General features: G+C 33.6%; 2 protein-coding genes across 4 annotated transcripts in view; both read left to right on the forward strand.

Moving 5' to 3' along the window:
• The first annotated feature begins 6,589 nt into the window (after positions 1–6,589).
• LOC125211781 (uncharacterized) lies at positions 6,590–12,250 on the forward strand. Its single transcript, XM_048111714.2, has 5 exons — positions 6,590–6,797; positions 9,178–9,239; positions 10,021–10,111; positions 11,295–11,388; positions 11,456–12,250. Exons 1-5 carry the CDS (start codon positions 6,676–6,678, stop codon positions 12,110–12,112), a joined length of 1,026 nt encoding a protein of 341 aa, XP_047967671.1. The 5' UTR covers positions 6,590–6,675; the 3' UTR covers positions 12,113–12,250.
• Positions 12,251–14,259: 2,009 nt separating this feature from the next.
• LOC125213442 (pleckstrin homology (PH) domain-containing protein) overlaps positions 14,260–20,887 on the forward strand; it is a 45,542-nt gene continuing 38,914 nt past the window's right edge. The window contains exons 1-7 of one of the 3 annotated variants that reach the window (XM_048113997.2): positions 14,260–14,638; positions 17,063–17,166; positions 18,320–18,454; positions 18,536–18,586; positions 19,085–19,179; positions 19,301–19,418; positions 20,779–20,880. In XM_048113997.2, coding sequence (XP_047969954.1) covers positions 14,542–14,638; positions 17,063–17,166; positions 18,320–18,454; positions 18,536–18,586; positions 19,085–19,179; positions 19,301–19,418; positions 20,779–20,880 — 702 coding nt within the window. In that variant the 5' untranslated portion in view covers positions 14,260–14,541. Of the gene's footprint in view, positions 14,639–17,062; positions 17,167–18,319; positions 18,455–18,535; positions 18,587–19,084; positions 19,180–19,300; positions 19,419–20,778; positions 20,881–20,887 lie in introns of those variants that run through there. The other 2 variants (XM_048113998.2, XM_089067416.1) reach the window with 2 other exon arrangements.

Consider the following 20,887-nt stretch of genomic DNA (forward strand, 5'->3'; position numbering starts at 1 on the left):
AAAAATAGTATATTATTTTATTATATAAACCAAATTGAATAAGATAAATGTTTAATTTTTTACATATTTTTTCATATACTATTAAATGAATGATTTCATTGTTACTATATTGACAAAATGTTTCAGAAAATTTAAGGAAAAAAATAAGTTATGAAAGAATAGCACAACGTAAAATCTATTTGAAAAAGTATATGATGCTATTTAAGTAATCAAATTATTTTACAATTAAATATCTAAATTACTGATTTTTTAATTAATTGTTTTAAAAATTTACACGACAAGAATGGTTTTGATTGAAAAAATTTTAAATTCATTACTCTAGTTGCATGATTAAGTTTATCTCCAATTAACATATATGCATTTAGATAAGAATAATTAATTTGATTAAATTTTCCTTAATTAGGTATATATCTATTTAATACTTTAATGTTAGGGTAAATTAGTCACAATGTTATTATGGCTTGGAGACATTATGTCTCTAAATCACTACTCTTAAAATTATTCAAACTTATCTTTCATGATATAGGGATGCAATCCAGTACTGTGCAATTAATTAATCTCTAAATTTATAATGCATAATTAAGTAGATAATTAAGTAGGAGCGCATATACTATAATTACTAAAAAATTTATTTTTTTGGCAAAGCATTACTAACTTTTTTTTTTTTTATTGCTAACTCATTAATGCCCTATATTAAAAATAGGAATATCAATCCAACCTGAAATTCGTGGGCCAACTCGAATAGTCTGATAAATTTAGCGGGTTAGGATTGTTATTTCGTAACCCGGATACAAAGGGGGCTAAATGGGTTAGCCCATTAGGGTTGGCGTGTTGGCGCGAACGGATTGCGTCAGCCCTATCGGGCTAGTTTTTATTTACCATGTACCTAAAGTCGTGTTAATTTCTTAAATAGTACTCCCTCCGTTCCCTCATAGTTGAGGCGGAACTTTTTCGGTACGGAGTTTAAGAAAGAGAAAAAAGTAGAGAGAATAAAGTAAAAAGTGAATAAAGTAGAGAGAATAAAGTAAGAGAGAGTAAAGTAAGAGAGAAGAAAAAGTTACTATAAATGAAAACGACTCAACTATGAGGGAACTTCCCGAAATGGAAAAATGACTCAACTATGAAGGAACGGAGGGAGTATCTCCTCCTTCCCATAAAAACATGTGCCCTTTCCATTTTCGTCCGTCCCACAAAAATATGTGCATTCTATTTTTGGAAGTTATATATTAATTTAATAATATAATCATATAGGTCTCACTATCCACTGACACTAATTTAACTATCATTCTCAACATCTCTTTTACTTTTCCATATCTTTTTCCTTCTCTTCTTATTTTACCAATTTTATCTTAATTCTCGTGTCATATTCATTGCCTATATTTTTATGAGATGGAGTGAGTAGTAGATTACATATGTTTGAAAGTCAAATTAGGAAAGATACATGGAAAATAATTTTATGTTAATCGAAATTAAAGTGGCGAAACAATAGGTATAGTAACTGAAAATTGTGCTACATTACATATTTAACATCATGCTTTAAATTTAATAGAATATATATTATCACATAGCATCTTTTTAACCTTAGATGTTCAAATTCGAATTTAATGGAGTAATTTAATACTCCAAAATAGTTATTACAAGCTCTAACGTGATGACGCTTATTAGAAGCTCTGTATCATGAGATGATTCTAACAAATAAATTTTTACTTGCAAGGTCTAGTTAGATATGCTAAAAACAATCATATTTCTTTCATATGTATTAGATGTCGATGCTAAGAAGTCATAGTACTACTCTTCAAATTTCGTACGAGATTATGCTCAAAATTCGGAAGTACAAAAGTTAAGTACAATATCGTAGACAATATATCTTCATAAATTTAACAAAATTCAGATGAAGTGATGCTTTGATAAAAAAAAAATACGATCTTAAATTAATTCTCCTATATCAGTTTAAGAAATTTGTGCTACAAAATAAATAGTAGTACAATAATTACCATTAAATGCAATATATCAGTAACCATGCATCATGCATATCTTACCTCGATTCATGTTTTATTTCTTCTTATGAAATTTATCAAATGAACACTTACATGCAATTTATGAAATGAAAACTTATATAAAAAATAATTATAATTATATTTTAGCTATTAACAAAAAACTAGTTTATAGTAATTTGAGTTTATTATAATTTAAACTGTACTAGCTACCAATTTAATTTGGTCAGATAAAATTAATTAAAAGTTATGCATATACTATGAGTCTATTATTATAAACGATGTAAAGCGATAATAACTAATGATATAAATATGATGACTTGATTCAATTTAGATTTTTACGTGAGAAATGGTCAATATATATGTATAGCTAGGTTGAAACCGACACCAAATACTCAACGATTTTTTGTTGTAGTCTTTTACTTATAGTATAAGCAAATACTACATATTTAAAATGTTGTCAAAACAAGTGAGTAAAGGATACCAAGTGCAAAAATATCGTGTTTAGTGTGAAATCAATTATATACGTAGAAGAAAGGCTGATAACATCATCACACGATTGTCATTGTGTGTAAAAGTTACCTGCTTTAGTTTGAAATCAACCAAAAATATCTAAATTGAAGACATTCACTACTAATGAAAAGTCAATAGCCATCACACACCTAAATGACATGTAAACAATTATGTAATCATATTACGTATAGTAAAATGACATATTCACATACGTAATCATGCTGTGTTGGTCTCATATCATTGATTTAGATTATACCCTTCGTAGTCTTCATAATGTTGCTTTCACGTTATTTCGGTATACAATAACATACCCTTCAAATTGACATGATTAACTTAGGTGACCTTTATTAGAAAAGTTTAGATAAAATCAACTTTCTGCAACCTTATATCGGTATATAATACTAGTATTATAAAATGAAATGATTAACTTAGATGACCTTTATTAGAAAAGTTAGATGAAATCAATTTTATGTAACCTTATATCGCTATTCTATAATATATCCTTCAAAATGATATGATTAAATGGCCTTAATTAGAAAAGTTACAGATAAATTCAATTTTATGTAACCTTATATTGGTATATAATACTATATCCTTCAAAATGAAATGATTAACTTAGATGGCCTTTATTTGAAAAGTTATATAGAGAGAATTAGTTTTATGTAATTCTTCAGTCGTAACTTGCAAGCCTCTTATCAATAGTTTTTAATGTTCTCAATGATGGTTTTTAGGAAATATTTTGTCTAGTCTTCATAAGACAACTTAAAACACATCAATTATCTTGACTTAAAAAATAAGACCAATTAGGTGGGGAAGCGCGCATCGTGGCACGGTGTGATTAGTGTTTTTTGTGAATTTTTTAATGATTATATATTAGTTAAGCAGATTGTCTATTAATAAATGTCATTTAATGCATGGTCTCTGTAGCCTGCACAATTAAATGGCGTGCACAGCCGACCAACTAAAAAACTCCATAATCAAAGTTTAATAGTATTTTATTTAAGAGTAATAGAATCATAGAATTTGGTTAAATTTTGATGAATATCAAAACTTTTGAAATTGAATTATTAAATCACAAAGTTTCAATTTTTAAAATTGTTTCAATGATGTATAATTCGTCGATGATGTTCAAAATGACATATTTCACTAAAATAAATATTTTTTTGTTATTCTATTGAAATAATGTTGTTTTTAACATTACCAAAAGACGTTAATTCACGAATGTGATAAATGAGAAAAAATTGGATTTTCGTGATTTAATATTACAATTTCAAAAGCTACAAGAGTTACGAATATAATAAATGAGAAAAATTAAAATTTTGTGATTTAATATTATAACAATTTCAAAAACTAAGTAAGTCACCATAATTTGATCAAACTATATAATTTAAATACAGCTATAATCCCTTTATTTTTTTATTTTTTTTTCTATATTGCTATAATACGACAACGACTCTTGAGAAAAGTTGTATTTATGGCACAACAACTTGCTCAAAACACTTGCTGTAAATTCCATTATATTATTAGATGAATTATGTATGTGGAGTATAATATTGTGTATGAGGGAAGTAGATAACATGATAGAGTGATAATAAGTAGGGTGAGAGCCGTACATATTTACATTCCAATCAACTCATCCTATTCGCGTGGACATGGTTACCCCCATTGACTTAAGCCCCCTATAACCATTAGCCACACCTTACCATATCATGCATATCTGTCTATCTCCTTTGCTTTTCATTTTGTTGGATTAATATGTGGATATCCAACAACAACTCTCACTCCGTATCTGTATAAGATTTTAAAACTAAGGCTTCGTTCCATTGGCATGAAATTTAGATGGTGAAAGTATTCATATAGTATTATTTTTATTTTCTTGTATCAAATGATCAGAAATTTATAAAAAAATCTGCAACGATAAACTCAAACTCAAGACCTTTAAAATCAACATTAGTAACAAACCATTGTATTACCATGACATGCATGCACGCATATGGTTCAATTTTTATGCCGTTGAAAGTATGAAGAAATTTTCATAACACAATGCTTTGGTTAAATCCACTAGGATTGTTGGTTTAGTTTTATTTATTCTATTTCTTTTAATAAAGCTATACTCCTTGTTTTTCTCTTGGAGCTATAATTTTTTTGTTACTTGCCTCGTGAATTTTATACTATATGGAAATATCATAACTATACATTTAGTTGGGTATAATGATATGGAAGACGTGTCTTGGAAAACATATCTACATTATGAATTCTAATTTTTGTGGATAGAACGATTGAAAACTCTGGGTAACAACTCGTAGAACAAAGAACATGAAAAGGTTCAAGTTATTGATTAACAGTATATGAATTTCAACAGAGAATACAAAGTCGCTTGGCCTTTAGCTTTATAAACTCAATTGTTTTTTCAAAATCATAAGGCCCAGTAGCGAGATAGCACCCCAAGCTTCCAAAGAATTGCATCTTTGGACTACGGATATTTTTTGATAGCCTATTTTGGGCCCAAACTAATTTAGCCCAACGTTGCTCTAATTCAATTACAACTCTTTTTTTTTTCCTAATCAATTACAACTCAATATAGATTGTAAGCTAATTAAGATACACACGCTTTTGCAATATGGCAATACCAATATATCATTATACTAAATTCCAATTGCGAGCATGAGAATGTCAACAACAATGATTACTTGGTCGGTTATTCAGGAATAGCATGTCATGAGATTGAATTGTTTGCGATTACTCGAGATTAATTTTATTATATCGAAAGACCAAGGTTGTAAACCAAGACTAATACTACGTGACAGTTGTCCTAAATTTGGCTATTAGACCCCTTATATACCAAATTGAACAACATTCATTTTATCTAATCCATTAAATCGAACACTACTAATGAGTAATGAGATATGCATCCACAAGCTCATTATACAAGTGCCAAATATTTTTCCAAAAAGTAGTTCGAAACTTTTGGTTGATGAATTGGTACGTGTGGGGTTCCGAATATCCACTCAATCTGGGAGCTTGTATCCGAGTTGATCATCTGTCTTTAAACGAATTGACTCATCACTACCTATGTATATACTCTAAATACGAAGTACACAAACAATATACTTACATCACCAACCGTACATTTTTTTGATTTATCAAATTTTTTTGAATGAGAAATCATATAAAAGACGTATATTTAGTATTTTATACATTTTTTATTTATTAAATTTCTTTGAATGAGAAATCATATAAAAGACATACATTTAATATTTTAGTAAGGATAATAAAACCAAAATAATAATTGCTACAGTAACTTAAATATAACTCGACCAATGAATTAGTTATTTCTTTTATTAAAAATAACAAAGAAACTTACTTTAATTATTCAACATTTTTTTTGCATTTATATGGATTAGGGTGCGTTGCTAAGTACTCCATTTAAATTGCTAACTCTGTTCATCATCAATGTTGTGTATTTAAAATGTCAACACATAATATCAACACATCCTCTTGAAGTTTAATAAAATTATGTGTTAATATTTTAATGTCACCGTATTGACATTTTTAATACACTGTGTTGATAAGTTAACAAGTTAGAAACTTAAAAATGTTAGTGATCGATCACACTCCTATATGGATTAATGTATTATTTTTAATTCAACTTGATTCACTGAAATATACTAGTACTACTCCATACAAAATGTCTAATCGATTACCACGTGTTAAACATGATGCTGGTTGAATTTTGCATCCAGCCATCCACTTTTGAGGAGGAACAAAATAAACACCAATAGTGTAGAACAATTTATTCGAAGAACAACACAAAAAATGCTCTCTTCTATGAAATTTTAATTTTTCTTGGAAATTCGATGGAATATAGTAACTCATAGTACATATCATATTCTTGAAACCATATTTCCAATTCTTTTGAAAAAATATTTTTGAATATAGATTAATTTTACAACGTAAAACCAATGTGCAAATTAAAAAGTAAAATTAAGCATAAAATAGTCCGGGCCCACCCTCCACATCGAAAGCCCGAATTCCAAAGGGTGTGTCGGAGCCCGAAATATAAAGCCGGAGACTTTCAGCCTTATGTTATTATTATTGGTTAATGGATTAATTCCAAAATCAAATTAAGTTGGATTTCGAATTCGGAGAGAATCGCCCGCCTGAAATCATGGCGGCCTCATCACCAGCCAAGAGCAACAGCGCCGACGTCTCCGCGCCGCCCTCCTCTAAGAGCCTCCGCGGCCTTAACAAACCCAAGTGTATCAAGTGCGGCAACGTGGCGCGTTCTAGGTAAACCCTTTCTCCTTTTCCTTATTCGCCACCTTACTTCAGCCAATGTAGGGTTTTCTGAGCTCGCTTTCCAGATTCCACTTCCTAATGCATCACCGTGTTGTACCCCGCGCTCCTAGAAGTTGTACTTCGTTCTGTTTCTGTGGTGGTTGATGCATAACCCTGACACGATGCAAGCATCATAACGTCAATCAATGTTTATCCCCTTTTCAATGCGAATGATTAGTGAAGGAATGGCCTTAGTCATACGTGAGTAACAATCAAGGGAATTTTAGCGGATTAGATGTTGTAGTCTGGAAGAAAATTGCTAATCGAGCAGGCAATTTAAATACTCGTGGCTCATGAATTTCCATTTAATTTTTGTATGTTCTAAGCTGGTTAGGTTTTAAACAGAAATGGCAAATCAATACCAACTCTTGCTATGGGCTTCTCTGTTAAAAATGGAGGTCAGTGGTTAGAATCGTATATCATCCTATACCTCCTAAAAGTCTGTGAACTTTCACTGGCGCATAAAATACTACGTCATAGCTTGTACATAAGACACTATCTCCACCGCAGTCTATTGCTCGCCATACCTAGGGTGATGGTTGAAAACACTTGGGGATTTTATTTATGAAAGTTTATGTCTCTACTTGCATTCAGTCACTCCTGTAAGGAAGCTAAGTGTTCCGGAAGTATGCTATTATATATGCGAAGCTCAATGTTTTATGTTGTAGAATAGCTGTAGTTTCACTCTAACCAGTGCAGAAACCTGTGATGTGAAACCTGTGATGTTGATTTATTCAATTATAACTGCTAACATTTAGACAATTCTTAGTTGGAATATGATTTGAACATTATGTTGCATAAGGAGAACAGTGACAGACTGGATCTGCTCTGTTTGAATGGTTCACGTGTGTAATACATGTCCTAACTGAAACTCCTAAAGCTGTTGATCAACCACTAACTACAGTGTCTTTCTTAGTGTGTTGAGTCATAAGTGTTATTTGTTCTACCATATTTATATCTTTAGGAATCATGCTTGAAGTTCTAATTGTATTATTCATCATTCATGGTTATTGAGGACACAATGCATGCTGGTTGCCGTAGTACGCAAGGTGTTAAAATAAGAATAAAATAATGAAAAGTGAATTTAGTCTGCTAGTATTCTAGAAAATCATCTGACGCATGACAGGAAATAAAAGACAATCAGCATAATAATTATATAAGAAAATTCTAACTTCCAAGTATATTTGCCTCTATGCTTCTATCTGTTTCTCAAGAATCTGGCTCCATTTTTCCTTGTTCAAGCAGCTGCATTCCGAAAAACAGTTAAAAATGTAAGAGAAGTACTCATATGCCTTAGTGTTTGTTTTGCTCTCCTCACTTTCCCCTTTTGGTTTACTGATATTTGTAGTTTTTGAGAAAAATGTTCTGTGATTCTGAATGAAAGAATATGTGTAGCCTCGTAGTAACAAGTTTATTTTAGAAATTTACAAGAAAATGGCAATGTGCCTGAGGAAAGTGCTGTCAGGCAAAGAGGATTCGGTACGCTAATCAATTAGATCCCACAAAACAAAGGATTTTTATTTAATTACCTGATGCATATCCCCGTAGGAAACAAAACTTTAGAAACCGTCCTGATTTAGACATATCAGGTTGGATATTGACCCACTTTCAAAAAAGAATAAATTAAATAGGAAATTTCCAAGAGATGTGCCTGGAGGCCTTACGGGCACCTGGATATCCACCTTTAGAAGGGAACCTGTGCTTTCCTGTTGATATTGTAGCAGCAACCCCTGGCTGGGATAAATAGACTGATTGACTGTGATGGGGTATCATCGATTCATAGATAGAAATTGATTTTTGGCCCTTAAAGGTGTAAGATGCTGCACCTGCTGTGTGCGTCTCGGGGAGCTCCTTTTAATTGCCATGGATCCTAGTGAAGTTGAAAACTTGAAACCACAAAGAAACTTGGATTTATATCAATTGCATAAGTTCACTTACTTACTAGTATAAGTGTAAAGCTGCAGAATAAGATTCAGATATTTATAGAAATATAATACTCATGTAACTCATCTCAATTATTATTCAACACCTTGATGCATGACTAAGAAGCTGAGATTTTTCCCCTTCCCCATCTGTACAAGATTACAAGCACAATATACCATACTTGACCAACTAAGCTATACAATATCTGGTAATAGATGCATCTTCCTGGTTATAACTGTAGTATGTGTCCGACCACCATTATGTAAAAGAAATGAATACTTATAAATTTTAGTTCATAATTAATTCATCATGTCTTATCTAATATTCTTGATGCTTGTCTAAATTCTAATGCAAAGTCAAAAACGGATACTTATATATATTTTTACCTGTTCTTATATTAAATCCGCAGATGTCCGTACCAGTCATGCAAGAACTGCTGTGCGAAGGCACAAAATCCTTGTCATATACATGGTATGCTAATCCAGTCTCATGCTACAGTCCTTTGTTTGTGATTAATTTTTGTCAAGTTTTTCATAACATTATAGGCAATAGAAGATCATATCAAGGAAAAAAGATCATTAGAATCTTGATTTCCTAATTCCTATAATCCTAAACTTTTAAATGAATACTCGTCTGAAACATATGTTCATGATTCTCTTCTGCTCTATACCATTTGTTAAGATTTATCCCAACATTTCGGCACTATAATTTAAAGCTTGAGGTGTCTGATGTTGTCTGAGTGTGGTATTTTATTTTATTATATCTAATTACTGTATCGTCAGCACTGAGCTGTGCCTGATACTAATTTAAGTCATATTCGAACTGGTGAACAAGATAAAGAAAGAATAAAATGTGATAGGTGACAGTAAATTGTGCTGAATGATCTACTAGTATTTATTTAGCAGGTTTTATTCAGTATGGATATGCTTTTCTCTCTCACAGAGAGAAGAGGATGTGCAAATAGTGGCTAAACTAATGGAGGTAGATGGACAGCTGTAGGTTTGTTGGGGAACCTAATACCTAAATGCTTCCTCAAGGAAGCTTGTTCTAGGGTGACCATTCTTAGCGACCCCCTTAAAGATCCTCAAAAGTACAGTAGCTAACATAGGTCCACCATGAACCCTACTGGGACACTAATTTTTAGTATGATGGAATTCTCAGAGTTAGCTGAAAACATTGTTTCTTATCTCCAGAAATTACAAGCTTCACTGCACATATCAAGTAAGTCATTTACTAATGATTGTATTTGCAGTATTGAAAGGAAACTCATCCTTTCCGGACAAACCGTCCTCTACCAGCTCTCCTCTCTTTGACCAGCAATCGTCTGAAACATCTCATTCCGGGTAAGTTGCAGAGCTAGTTGTTCAGCATAATCTTGTGTGTGTTTTATCTTTCATGTTTATTCAAGATGCATCACTGTTATTGCAAGTGGGCTGCCTTCGCCAACCCTTATATTGAATGTATACTGTAAATATGTTTATATACATATACAGTGGCGGAGCCACGGTGGGGCCAGCCGTTTGAATATTTACTATATATAATATATGTATGCGACATTAATTATATCATTAGCTAGCACAGTTGGCATGAATATGAGCCACGCATTCGCGAGATACCAAGTTCGACTCCCGTTGGTGCATTTATTCTCCTAACTGATGCTTATCTTTCGGATTTGTATATGTTTTTTCAGATTTTCTAATATTAGCAGATAATTATATAACTCTACAACTGAATAAATATATGTAATAAAATTAGTAAAATTAATTTCAAAGGTATGTTTAGTTCATTTGTGGCTTTATTTTTAAATTTCTTAAATTAGTAATTCTGGTTTATTTTTATCCATATTCATTTAGAGTATTATTGATTTTCTCACATTACTATTTTTATTGATTTTCTCTCTAGTGATTTTACATAAACGATTTAAATTTGTATTCATAAAGAATGATATTTATAATTTAAGAATAAAAATAATTCTATAGACATGTAAATATATAATAGTGTATAATATTAGTAAAATTAATATCAATGCATTGCTCTATTTTTCTTATTATCTATTTCTCACGCACGACTTTTAATATAGCTTATGTTCGAGTTGTTTCCGAACACTGAACATATTCAATAAATTTTAATACTCCCTCCATTCACGAGAAAAGTCTCATTTTGCCATTTTGATAGTTCCATTTATGAAAATGGAAAATTTTCCTCTCATACTTTACCTCTTTTTTTGTCATCTCTCTTACTTTACCCACATTTTTATACATTCTCTCTCTTACTTTACCTCTTTCTCATTAAAACTCGTCCGTCCATAAATGAGACTATTTTTTGTGGACGGAGGGAGTAGTTGTTTGGGTCCCCCACGTTAAAAGTCTGGCTCTGCCAATGTACATATAGATGCTTGCTGTTATATTGCTTGATATTATTACCACCATAGGACTGGTGATTAATTGTGCCTCTTCCACTTCATATTGTTACTTTTTTTAGTTGCTGACATCCTGTAGTAGTAATTTCCATATCGATCACTTACAGGAGTTTTCACAGACTTCGCCAACTTTCTAACAACTTTGCGCAGTTCAGTAACTTACAGACCTCATTTCGGTCGAGGAAGCCATTGACCAAAAAGGTGAGAAACCTTCTCTATTGGTATAATCTGTTCATGGTTTAAAATCCTTATTTGTTTACATGCTCAGGATGCACAAGTCATCAATGAATGGAGGTTCTCGAAGTTGAAAGAATTTAGGGATGGAAATATTGAAGCAGAGAGTGAAGCTTTTGACCGATACATGCAAAATGTTGGTTTACTGGAAGAGGTTTTCCAGGTGAACTCTGAGTTTAATGAGCAGTCTTCTGGTGAGAAGTTTGATTCCAATGGTGAGAACAATGAGAGAATGGTTCATGACTTGAAGTCGAAGCTAAGATCAAATCCAGCAACAACTGAAAACTTGAGAAAAAGGATTCAACACATTGTAAATCAAGCATTGAAGAACGTAGGAAAGCCAGATGACATCAGTGATACAGAAGGAGTGGGAAGAACTACCAAAAAGATAAAGTCTTTGCAGGGAGAGAAAGCAACAGCCTTAACTGATCTCATTGACAAATTAAATAAAGCACGAAATGAGGACGAACTGAAAGCGTGTTGGGAGATGGCGTCTCAGGTGTTTCAGTGGAATGCGAAAAAGAGCGAAGCGGAAGCTACAGGTGACTCTCCTAGGCCTAGCAAGGAAAATGATGATTCCTATATCCATTTTCCCCCAACAAAATGGGTGAATCCAGTCACAGTTGATCAACAAGCTCTTTGCAGAATCGATGCACAATTTTCTTCCCTTGAGGAGGTACAAGATTTGTAGGCTGAGTTTGTTTGTTTTCATGCAGATTGTACACTAGCTGATAGATGGTTAATTGCAATGAATTTAGTGTAAAATGCCCAAGTGGGATGTTTTAATTTCTTGAATTTAGCCAATAAACTAGAATTAAGATTTGATTTTTGTGAGGTGGAAGCTAAGTCAAAATCCTAAAGCTAAGTGCCAAAGTGGGATGTTTTAGTTTCTTGAATTTAGTGGAATGTTCAGATGAGACGAGATTTTAAAATCCTCTGGACATAACCATTCTGAAAAATCCAAAAAAATTGAATCATTGAATTGATGATTTGAATACTTTCTTCAATGTTTTCAATGGCATCAGATGCATGTCATGCACTTGTAATTCTTACTTCTCCTGCAATAGTGGAGTATTAAACTCTTATAAATCCTTTGAACATATCATAGTAATTAATATTTAAAACATGTTTTTCATTTATAAACAAATTGGGAGAACAGCAGAATTTAGGTTCTATGCATACTTCTTTCGGATCAACACAAGGAAAATCATTTGATTGATATTCTACTCCTCCCACAAAATATATGATGTTCTTCGTCTGCATGTAACGAAACTTAAATGAATACTAGTACTATTATTGAACAACAAATATACCGGTGACGTTTTGAAATATAAAAATTTAACAAAAGTATTTGGAAAAATAAAAGTACCAACGCTAGCAAAAATTAAAACAACAAAAAGCACATAAAAAAGTTAATGGATCATCATGATAAAACGATCGATGATGCTCTAATTAATATAGTTATGACGGTCGAACCAATAATGTGAAGGCGGATAAACATAGGGCTGCAACAAATATTCCACGACCAAGGTCATACATCCTGTGAGACCTTGAAGTGTTTGTTGCATGACTAAATGTGAAATTATTTTGCCAATGAGCCCCGAAGGGGTCCACAAGTGTTTAATCATCGTTTTTGCGTGGGTCAACCCTTGTTTTTGCAAATTGCTAATGTCCATTCGACATCTCACATACGACACCATTGTTTACATATTTGACGAATATCTTCATACTGATGATACAAAATGTCGTGAGTGCGTTAAGAATTTTTTGTTGCGAAGTCATAGAAACTTCCGTGGTATCGATTGAGCATTTCTAATGTCATGTATGTATGCATACATTATAATGCATAACATAATAATTGAAGACGAATGAAACAATAATGAACTAGGCTGTTCTAGCTCGGGAATCGCAAACGAGCCCACAACTCAATGCAGTAAAATCCGAGAGGTCGCAAGTTGACGGGCTTCTATGTGTGAAGAGCTAGCCCATGGCCACTTCCAAGCCGATTTCATCGATAAAATTTGGGCACACACACACCAACAAATTTCAGTATTGAAGTTCATCTTTAAATTTTGAGGGAACATCTTTTTGGTCCACGAACTTTGTCAAACTATAATTTTAGGGCCGTGAACTTTAAAAATATCATTTGAGATCCGTCAATTGCGAGGTAATATCAATCGAAGTACTCCCTCCGTCCCAAGGAAGATGACCCCTTTCTTGGGCGGCACGGGATTTTATGCAACTTTATTTTGTGGGTTAAATGGAGAGAGTAAAGTAAGAGAGAATGGATAAAGTAGAGACAAATGGGTTTCCATTTTAAGTAATAGGTCATCTTGGTTGGGACAAACCAAAAAGGAAAGTGAGTCATCTTTAATGGGACGGAGGAAGTACTTTTTTACTATTTTCATATTTTTCGGATGAAAATACCCTCAATCTTAAAGGGTGTATAGAGAGATAATTGCTAATCAATCTACAATTTGAAAAATAATTTGCATTTAACCTTTCCAAAAATCTTACTGACATCAAGTCGCCATCTTCAAAATATAAACACTCAAAACCCAAGGTTTGGAAAGAAATGCTAACTGACGAAATGGGCCATAGGCCATAGCCCATTACTCGGCCCTTCCAAAACGGTTCATGGCAAATTAAACATTAAAAAATGTCAGAAATCAGCCACTGGTGTTAAATGGCAAACCAAACAGCTCGTTAGTAAAATAGTAATCGGATGACTAAACTCATTCACATTGGTAATTGAATGATTTAACATGCATATTTTATTCACATCAGTAATCCGTGAAATTTAAAAGAAGGTCGGTTATGCAAATAAAAATATCCGAAATCGAGAGAAGTATCGAAAGACGAGTCCGATCTTTTCTAATTGCAGTAACGTGCGTGGCTTCCCCTGCTCAAAGGCAAAGAACCTTTCTCTCCCTCTCTCTCCACACACTCAAACACACACACACACCGCTTTCGTTGTTTTCTACTACTCGAATCAGCGCGCCGCGCTTACTAGATACTTCCAAGCCGATTAGTGTTGTAGGGTTTAGACTTCATATATTTGATGTGATCACACCTGCCTGCTCCGACATTGAAGCGGAGGGAATTTGGGAAATTTGAAAAATGTTGGAGGATCAGGTGGCGTATCTGTTGCAGAGGTATTTGGGCAACTATGTCCGAGGACTCAACAAAGAGGCACTCAAGATCAGTGTCTGGCAAGGTCATAATTATTCTCACTCTAATTCCAGTAACTGCTGTTTTTGATTTGTGTTACCCTGCCTTCTCCCACGCCATTTAGGAAGAGGTCATCTATTTTTGTGCTTTCGTTGTTTTCTGATTTGGATGTTGAATTTGGCTCCTGTGCGAATCCGTGATCGTGTGTTTCGTTTGTTGAAATGTTTTTCCATACATGTTGGTATGGCGATCATATCTATAAGCCTTATGTCTGTTAATTCCATGTAGCCAAATTCAATGTAATTTCCTACCTAGTAAGTTGCTCATGTGCAAGATTTTTCAAAGATGCTTCTCACATGTTCTTTGTGGAGGCCGTACACCATGTCTTTCTAGTTATCCTTTCTCTTATATTATGGCGTTAGATCTTCAGTGAAGGAATACAGTTAGCTGGTTGGTGACTTGCTTATATCTGGTATTGCTTGGGTAGCAAGACTGGTGATTGGAATCTGATGATTTGTGCCTGTCTTTGTCTCTTTGCCAAGGGCTATAAGAGTACCAGGGCCTTATAAGGCAACAGAAGGATATATGGTGTAGTTATCAAGTTAAAAACAACTTAAACATCCTAAGAATCAGTAATTTGAATTGTTCGATTGTAGAATCATAGACGAATTTGGCTCCCCTGATATGTTCTTTTCACGTTTTGTATATAATCTAGATACCCTGTTTGTAATATTTCTTCCCCTATTGAAGATGCACTAAGAGTTATTTCCAACCAGGTATTTTTCGAGCTTGGGTTTTAAAGTTTTTGCAGACGTCATTTTCTTTTCAAAATAATCATCGGGATTCACTGATGAAGAACACATGCGAAGGAACTTTTAGTCGATTACAATTTTATTTTGGTTCTGAATGTACCACTTTCACCAAATTCTAATAAAAGATTCCAGGGTTGGGGACATATTAAAGATATTTACATAAATGTCTTCGACAAGAATGTAATTGGATGACAAATAATGTCTCTCAAGGTTCACAGGAACAATCCTGCAAAAGTATAGCTGTTTTACTTCTAAATAATAAAAACTAATAAAATAGCGTAGCAACTTATACAATACAATTTTTACTTGTGGAAAGTCTTCATCAATAATTCTTTCTGGAGTTGCTAACAGGTCTTGGTATTGGGATTTACCTATCTCCAAAACAAAGCATTGGGTAAGCATCGTTGCTGTGTCAAAAGGGACACACACCCTGTCTTGTTGGATAATTAAAAGCAACAAATGATAAATGAAATGCAGGTCTCTCTGTTATAGGACGCTTTTAACAGTCCACGGAAACATATATCTAGAGTTTATATCTGTATGTTTGCCAATTGTTTAGGGTCCAAGCCAGAAGTTGTATTAATGTTAGAATGTTAGATTTAGGAAGAATGTCTAGGTAGTTGATGATGCTCAGGCAACTTTATCCCCTTCTCTAAATGTCACTTAAAGCATCAATAACCCATTACTTCTTGCTTCCTCGATTCCTTACTCCTCTTATTCCTCCATTTCTTGAGATCTCCATGCTCTCTTGAGTCTAGAAGACTCTGAAATACAACATCGTTATTATCTTTCAAGGATTTGGAAAGGGCTAAACCTTGTACAGGATGAATAGGGTGTTTGTAGGCACACTTAGTGCATTTTATTGGCATTCCCTACAGAAATCCATTATAGTAACATTCTTATCCATTTTTCCTTTCTATGGATCAGATTGTAACATTCTAATCAATTTTAACATTTTTATCCATTTCATCACGCACCTAGCTGCTTGTAACATAACTTCTTTCACATTCCATTACCTTGGAACTTTAATATCTTATGTTATGTTAGAGACATAGAACTTGATGCAGTATGTAATTTGATTGGACAGTTAGTTAGGGTGAGGTTGATCTGGTTTGGGGGAGGGGATCGGGATCACATTTTATGTGTTGCTCATTCACCTACTAGTTGACGGTGAGGGCTTCAAAGGAATTTGATCATTTGTGATTGGTCCAAAATTTCATGTTGGAGAATGTTCTTTTGATTCTGGGCTACGATTTTCAAAAGAGGGCAACCATGAAGGATAGTTTGACACGGTGATGCTATGCTGATTCATTTGGCTAGAAGTAAATAAAGGGATATTTAAGTATATTATGGAGTAATAAGAGGATTTATGGAGAGGACGAGAGGTTGACGTTGAAGTATGCAATGTGAATTTCAAGCACAAAGAGTCACAAGGGTGTCTTTGAGAATGATCCTGTTAGACATGGAGTGTAATGTATATTTGGATGTATTAAGTGTTTACCATGAATGTGTAATAAAAATTTCATGCTTACCTGTTCATGGTGCATATTTGTGAAATTAAATTTTTTTATTTCTATTTGAAATAAAGAACTTGCATTTGGTGTGTTAGAATATAAGAATATTGAGTACTAGTATTTAATAGTTTAAATATTAAACAGGTGATGTAGAACTGACCAATATGGAACTGAAGCCAGAGGCACTAAATGCGTTAAAATTACCAGTGAAGGTTAAGGCTGGGTTTCTTGGATCAGTGAAGCTTAAGGTTTGTGTCACAGTTGTGGTTTTCCTTATCTGAAGAAGTTATTCTTCTACTCCCATTAGTTCGATTTAGATATGTTATATGTATTGATGATTATTTGGTTTACTTCATTTTTAAACTGCACTTGGTTTGTCATTAGGAATTACACAACCATTTATATGTTTTGAATTATATTTTGGGACAAGCCATCAAAATTCTCCTTTTCGGAACCAATTGTAGCCAAAACTGAAGTGTTATTTTAGTGGCAAGTTGATTCCACTTTTGTAGTCATGAATGCTATACCTGCACATTTTTTCTTAAGGAACCCCAAAATAGTTGCAGATTTTATTCAGATGATAACAAGGTACCTTTTATGTTATAATAATGTTAACGTCTATGCAACGGTGGCTTCGTTCTCACCTTGTCGCTCTCTTCTCTTCTAACTGACGTGAAATCAGTGAAATTCCCAAGCTGAATCAATTCAATCCTTTAAATCTCAAGTAACCAAATGGAATATGAATATTCTGCTTCAAATGGATTCACTACTCTATGTAGGTTATTTCTATACTATAAACATGGGGGATTGGGTGTTGGTAATGCTTGTCTAAAAAATGGACACTTTTAGGTAAGCGGTGCTGGAGGTTGACCAAATGTAGTTAATAAGTATGGTGAGGTATACAAGAAAATCGACTGGGTCATGGGTTGACTACTACATCCACTTAGGAGTCTATGATAATAATTGCTAGAGTCTATCAAGCTTTCCTTCAATTGTTGGGGTTGCAATCAGACAGGGAGGGGAAGGGTGTTCCCTTATGAGCTTTTCCAACATTATATCAGATTTCCATAGCTCATGATCAACCATATCACTTTGTCTCCCCTCATAGGTCTCATTAAATGAGTTGTTTGCTTTTCTTGGAATTTGTATATTGATTGTATCCCGAGGTCACTGAAAAGTCTGACATTTGCTCTATTTGGGGCTTGTTGGAATACTTGATATTGGTGCAAGGTATTTGATATGAGGATTGCGTCCTGTTAAATCACATAGGAAACATGTATTGGAGTAAATACACTTGTGAATTTATCAGCTAGTTTGTATATGTCTTCATACAGTATGTCTTTTTCTGTGGTCTAGGTTCCTTCCTGTTCATTTTTAATGCTTCTACTCTTATAAGAATAGGTTCCGTGGAGCAGGCTTGGGCAAGACCCAGTTTTAGTTTATCTAGATCGCATTTTTTTATTGGCCGAGCCTTCAACCATGGTTGAGGGATCTAGTGAGGATGCTGTCCAAGAAGTTAAGAAGAGTCGTATACGAGTAAGAATTGCATTCTGATTCTTCGTTTCCATATCTCTTGGTAGTATTTATTAATCACGGATCATAATAACTTATGAACAGGAATTGGAAAAGAAGCTGCTGGAGAGTCAACAACAGCTGAATATGGAAATGGTATGGGCTTTCAAGAGTAGTACTCAACTACTCATGCAAAGTACACATGCACAAATAATAATATTGTGTATTTGAGCTTTCTAGGTCTAGCAAGGCGATCCATTTGATTGATTGTAGATTAATATTAGGGATATCAATCTACGCTTTTTATGAGCTACAAATATGCTTATAAATTATGTAAAATTAGTTATTAATGATAGTAATCTGTAGACTGGATAATAACAACCACTTAAACCTCAAAAGGGAAGAGTAGTGCTTTTGAATCATGTCTGTATATATTTTAGGTCCTGTAGTCGATTTGGTCCTTGCATGTTTTCCTTTCAAACTGTACGATAGATATTCATTCATGGGAATTGTATATGTTTCGTTGTGACTTGTGACACAACCACTGATGATCATGTTTCAAAATACCTGTATAATTATCTGAGTCCGTTTCTTGAAGTATTTAGACCATAATTTGACCACCCTTTTTTTTTCTTTGTTTGTTCTTTACCCAAGAATAAATCTTGGCTTGGATCTTTAATCAATACGGTTATCGGGAATCTAAAGCTTTCCATATCAAATATTCACATCAGATATGAAGATCTTGAGAGGTAATTAAGCGTTGGATACTTCAGCCCCCCCCCCCCCCCACCCTAGTGTTTCTCACCCTCCTTCTCCTTCTCCTATCATCTGATCATCTCTGACTGTGCACTCATGCAACAATTTTTCCAGTAACCCAGGGCATCCATTTGCAGCTGGCGTGACCTTAGATAAACTCTCAGCGTTCACAGTGAATGATAATGGGGAGGAGACTTTTATAACTGGAGGTGCATTGGAGAGAATCCAGAAGGTCAAATACTCCAATGTCCAAATTAAGCATAGCATGCTTACTTTTTCCATTGAATTATTTGGCTTTGATCTTATGTTTTGGTTTGATCTTATGTTTTGGTTTGATGATATTATCTGGCGGTAGACTCATCTTAAATGCATTTTTTGCTGATGAGCTGGTGATCTTAGTACGTGCATTGACATCTGACTGCTTTTGTAAATATAAAGTTCCCATATGTTCTGTTTCATATATTATGGCTTGTTACCAAAGGTAATAGTAAGAATAGATGAAAATTGAGGGAATAAAGCTCATTTCATAGCAGAAGTAGTCGATTTGATTGATGAATTTTAATTAGCGTTTTAGATATAATTGCAGAAATACATAGGTCTGATATACGTATTTTGTTGGACATGAGTGCTAAAAGGTTTAGTTAACTTAATAATCCAGCAATTTAGAAGCAGTAATGGAATGCCTCCAGCAAACCAACAGTAACAGCTGCAATAAATTATAGTGCTGGCGAGGATACTTAGACATAATCATAATTATGAACATTTGTTATATCATGATAGAATATACTAACATTTAGTGTAGTAGTCGGATCGGATGATTGTCTACTCCTATGTAAAGTAGGACTCTTTCTACGAATTAAATAAGATTCAAACTCATGATGCCTAGTTCATGTAGAAGTCTATATTTGTTGGATTTGAATCATGGTATAAGAAAAATAGCAGATAATATAGAGGATCACACTCCATGCATTCTGTGTAGGCCTTAGGAGAATATTTGAAGAACCTCCATAGGATGTATGAGGGAGAGTGAATATCGAAGTAGCAATGTGGACTTCCAAGTTGTTCTGTAATGTAGATTTCATATCATTAATAAAAGACCAAAGCACAAAATTGGTCCTCTACATTTGCCCAAAAAAACTTTTTGGTCCTACAAATTAAATGTGTTAGCTTCTGGTCTCAAATATTATGTTTTTGGTCCATAATTAACAGTTCCATAAAAAATTATTGGTCAACTACATTTTGACCAAATTATTGAGTTAATTTTCATTCTAATTAATCAGATTAATGAGTTAATTATTATTCTACTTATATTTTTTAAAGAACAGTTAATTAGGTTAAAATAGTTAATTAGAATGATAAATAACTCAGTAATCTGGTTAAAAAGCAGTGCTTCAAATATCTATATTGATGGAACTGTTTTGTAATTGAAGTGTATCCATATGCAAGGCTTCTGCTTGTTAGACGGCCATCAAAGTACGTACTATTAGAGGGTACCTGAATTAAAGGTCTTTCAGAAGATAACAGACTAACTGCTATGCTTGTTTCCCCTATTTCCACCTTTTCAACTAATACGTCATTGTTTGTAACTTTAGACCGTAAAACTGGAAAGAATGGCTGTTTATTTGGATGCTGATATCAGGCCATGGTATATTGCAAAATCATGGGAGGATTTGCTACCATCTGAGTGGGAACAGGTATTTT

This window comes from Salvia hispanica, chromosome 3 (genome assembly GCF_029641045.1).
Source record: "Salvia hispanica isolate PSC_SH4W2 chromosome 3, Shi_PSC_v1, whole genome shotgun sequence".
Classification (NCBI taxonomy): Eukaryota; Viridiplantae; Streptophyta; class Magnoliopsida; order Lamiales; family Lamiaceae; genus Salvia; species Salvia hispanica.

Excerpts from the sequence above, each read along its gene's own strand:
- LOC125211781 (XM_048111714.2), top strand. The coding sequence starts at position 6,676 with ATGGCGGCCTCATCACCAGCCAAGAGCAACAGCGCCGACGTCTCCGCG. Across the intron at positions 10,112-11,294 it reads TCTGAAACATCTCATTCCGG|GAGTTTTCACAGACTTCGCC; the intron begins GTAAGTTGCAGA and ends GATCACTTACAG. Across the intron at positions 11,389-11,455 it reads GGAAGCCATTGACCAAAAAG|GATGCACAAGTCATCAATGA; the intron begins GTGAGAAACCTT and ends TTACATGCTCAG.